At 46.9% G+C, this 2,542-nt stretch overlaps 2 protein-coding genes across 2 annotated transcripts; one reads left to right on the top strand and one right to left on the bottom strand.

The window, feature by feature from the left end:
• Positions 1-42: 42 nt before the first annotated feature.
• Positions 43-249, top strand: PPTG_22257 (hypothetical protein; the record flags this gene model as incomplete). The annotated part of the gene is made up of 1 exon (XM_008902840.1): positions 43-249. One exon carries the CDS (start codon positions 43-45, stop codon positions 247-249), a length of 207 nt encoding a protein of 68 aa, XP_008901088.1.
• A 138-nt stretch (positions 250-387) lies between these two features.
• PPTG_08543 (hypothetical protein) lies at positions 388-1,413 on the bottom strand (the record flags this gene model as incomplete). Its single annotated transcript, XM_008902662.1, has 1 exon — positions 388-1,413. The coding sequence occupies one exon, from the start codon at positions 1,411-1,413 to the stop codon at positions 388-390; it is 1,026 nt and encodes a 341-aa protein (XP_008900910.1).
• Positions 1,414-2,542: the final 1,129 nt, after the last annotated feature.

The raw sequence follows: 2,542 nt of genomic DNA on the forward strand, positions 1-2,542 counted from the left end.
CCTCGACTGCCTGCAACGCGCTACTTCCTTCTGGTCGTAGCCATGTCGGACGTACTCGCACTTCACTTCTTGTTCCTGGTCAAGAATGAAGGCAGCTGGAAGGAGATCGGCAACTCGATATCAATGTTTGGTATTGTGAACGCGCAGATCGTGTTCATTCCACTGCTTTTCCTGTTGGCTGGAGCTTTCGTCCGAGATCTGGCAAAAGTCACCGATGCTCAAGTGTTTCACGACAAGAAACATCAGTAGTATAGTTACTACATAGACGATAGAATGACGACGTTGACGTAAGAATAAAAACGAATTCATTGACGATACACAATTCGTTGAGTAATGTTTGAGTGCAAGAGAACGTGATGCTTTCATTTTTGCAATCGACCAGTTCGTCTAATACAGTCGAGGAACTGGTGAGTGCGTCGGGCTACTGCATCGCAGAGGAATAGGATTGTGGTACAGCATTTGGTTCCATTGGAATTCCGGAGAAATGAGGGCCTGCTCAAATACTCGAGATACATCTTCAAGGTTACCAAGTAGGTGCAAGATTGGCGTCATCATGTCGCTCTGTGCTATCACCCTCGTCACACGGCACGTTGAATCATCCCATTCGAAGCGTGTAGATCCGCGCATAACAAGTCGTTGGAGCAGAAGTTGCTCTGCCAACTTGCCGTTCCGATCGCTGTTGTCGATGGTGCGCAAGTGCGGAAACACGTTGCGCAGAGTGTGTTTCGTGATGGTCACACTGGTGGTTGTGATCGCAACCAGTGAATTACCATCCGTCAGCTCCCACCCCTTGAGCTCCACGTCCACCTCGCCGAACCAGTTCATGAAGAACCAATGCTGCATGATAGCCTCTGGGCCGTATGCTGCGTTGAACACCACATTTGGAGACATCATGTCTCGCATGAAACCTAGCTGGTTGCTGGTGAGGTGAAGACCATGGCGGATCAAGCGGCAGTATTCTGCTGCTGCACGCCATACATCGTTTGGTGGCTCCAGTGCTCGAGAGGTACGTAGGTGCTGGCGTTGTTGTTCGAGCGTGTCAATCTCTTCACGGAGATTTCGGATGTTTGTGGCAAAGAGAGTAGCTATGTCGTCTGGGTTGCTTAGGTATCGGTTCAGAACTTGTTGGAGGTGCTTCCGTTCCTCACTAAGCTCGAGGACCTTGTCGACCACTGCATAGTTTGCGCCCCGTTGCGTGGCTTGAGTAGATGATATCACAGAACGAGGTTTCCTGCGCTTAAAGCTGAAGCAGCCTGTAGTTTCAGTCTCCTTCCTTTTGTCGATGGCCCACCAGGCTTCATGAATCGGTATCGGCAGGTTATACTCGCACTCGATAACACTATCTACACGCTTTAAAACTCGAGTCAACTCTTCGTCTCTGTCAGTGGATCGATTGAAACGTGTGATTCCCATGTAGCACTTGTGTCCGTTACCTTTGGAATGCGATTTGATCTTTGCTCCTGGAAATAGAGAGTGCCATAACCCCACCATAGCCTTTGACTTTTGAGCCAAACAGCCCAGTGATGTGACTAATACTGTAATCGTGTTTTCGCAGTTGGGTTCCCTAAATGTGCATGTACTGTTCTTACAGACTGTATCCACAGTTAAGTACTGCAATATAGCACGGTAAATGGAGATGAGCACTCAATGCGTCATCAATGATTTGCAAAAAAGGCCACTCCGCTGGAGTGAGCTTTTCGCAAATCGTTGATGGCATGGGAGGGGCTGAGCCCAGCCGAGACGGAGCCTGGGCTCACGATTTGGTAAAGAGTCTTTTATCTTCGAGAATCCCCCCACACAAGAAAAGCTTGTTGATCGGCTAACATGTAAGCTTATTGAAATTCATTTCTCCACTCTGTTCTCGGATTTAGGCTGGGCTTGTTCGCAATGAACACCACCTTCCGTTTTCCGATTTTTCCGACGGCACCTCGATCGATAATGACTTCTTGTAGCCCTCGCTCGTGTCTCCGACCAAGAAGAACAAACTTTTTATTTTCAGAATGCTTGCGAAATATCCAGATGTTTTGTGGTTTTCACATTGTATGCCAAAAATGTATACTTCTCTGGAATTCGTCGTTCAAATATTACAGTTTCTAAGCAAATCGTTGCGCATATTGAACGACGAAATCCCTACATCGAAAGATTGCAAGTTTACAAATCCTAGTGAAATCGGCGAAATGTGAAAATGTACTGGAAATCGTCGTGCATTTTGCACGAAGCCTGTTATGCTGCTAATGCACGAGTCAAATAATAGTCACTGATCCATATATTCTCAATGACTGTTCAAGACAAGATATCACTATTAAAAAGCATAAAAAAATACCTCGTGCAACTTTGCACGACGAATTCCATTCATTTATCTATACGTTGCTAACCGTGAATTACCAACTCTAATTGTATCAGACGAAAGCAACAACACACCTGCGACCCAACACCGTTGCTACAACCTCATAGCAGCAGCCATCGCGTTGAAGAAGAGACTGCGAGACCAAGCTGCATCAACAGCCACACTGCATAATCGACCGCGTAAACCGCGACACCG

Source organism: Phytophthora parasitica (genome assembly GCF_000247585.1).
Source record: "Phytophthora parasitica INRA-310 unplaced genomic scaffold supercont2.14, whole genome shotgun sequence".
NCBI lineage: Eukaryota > Oomycota > Peronosporomycetes > Peronosporales > Peronosporaceae > Phytophthora > Phytophthora nicotianae.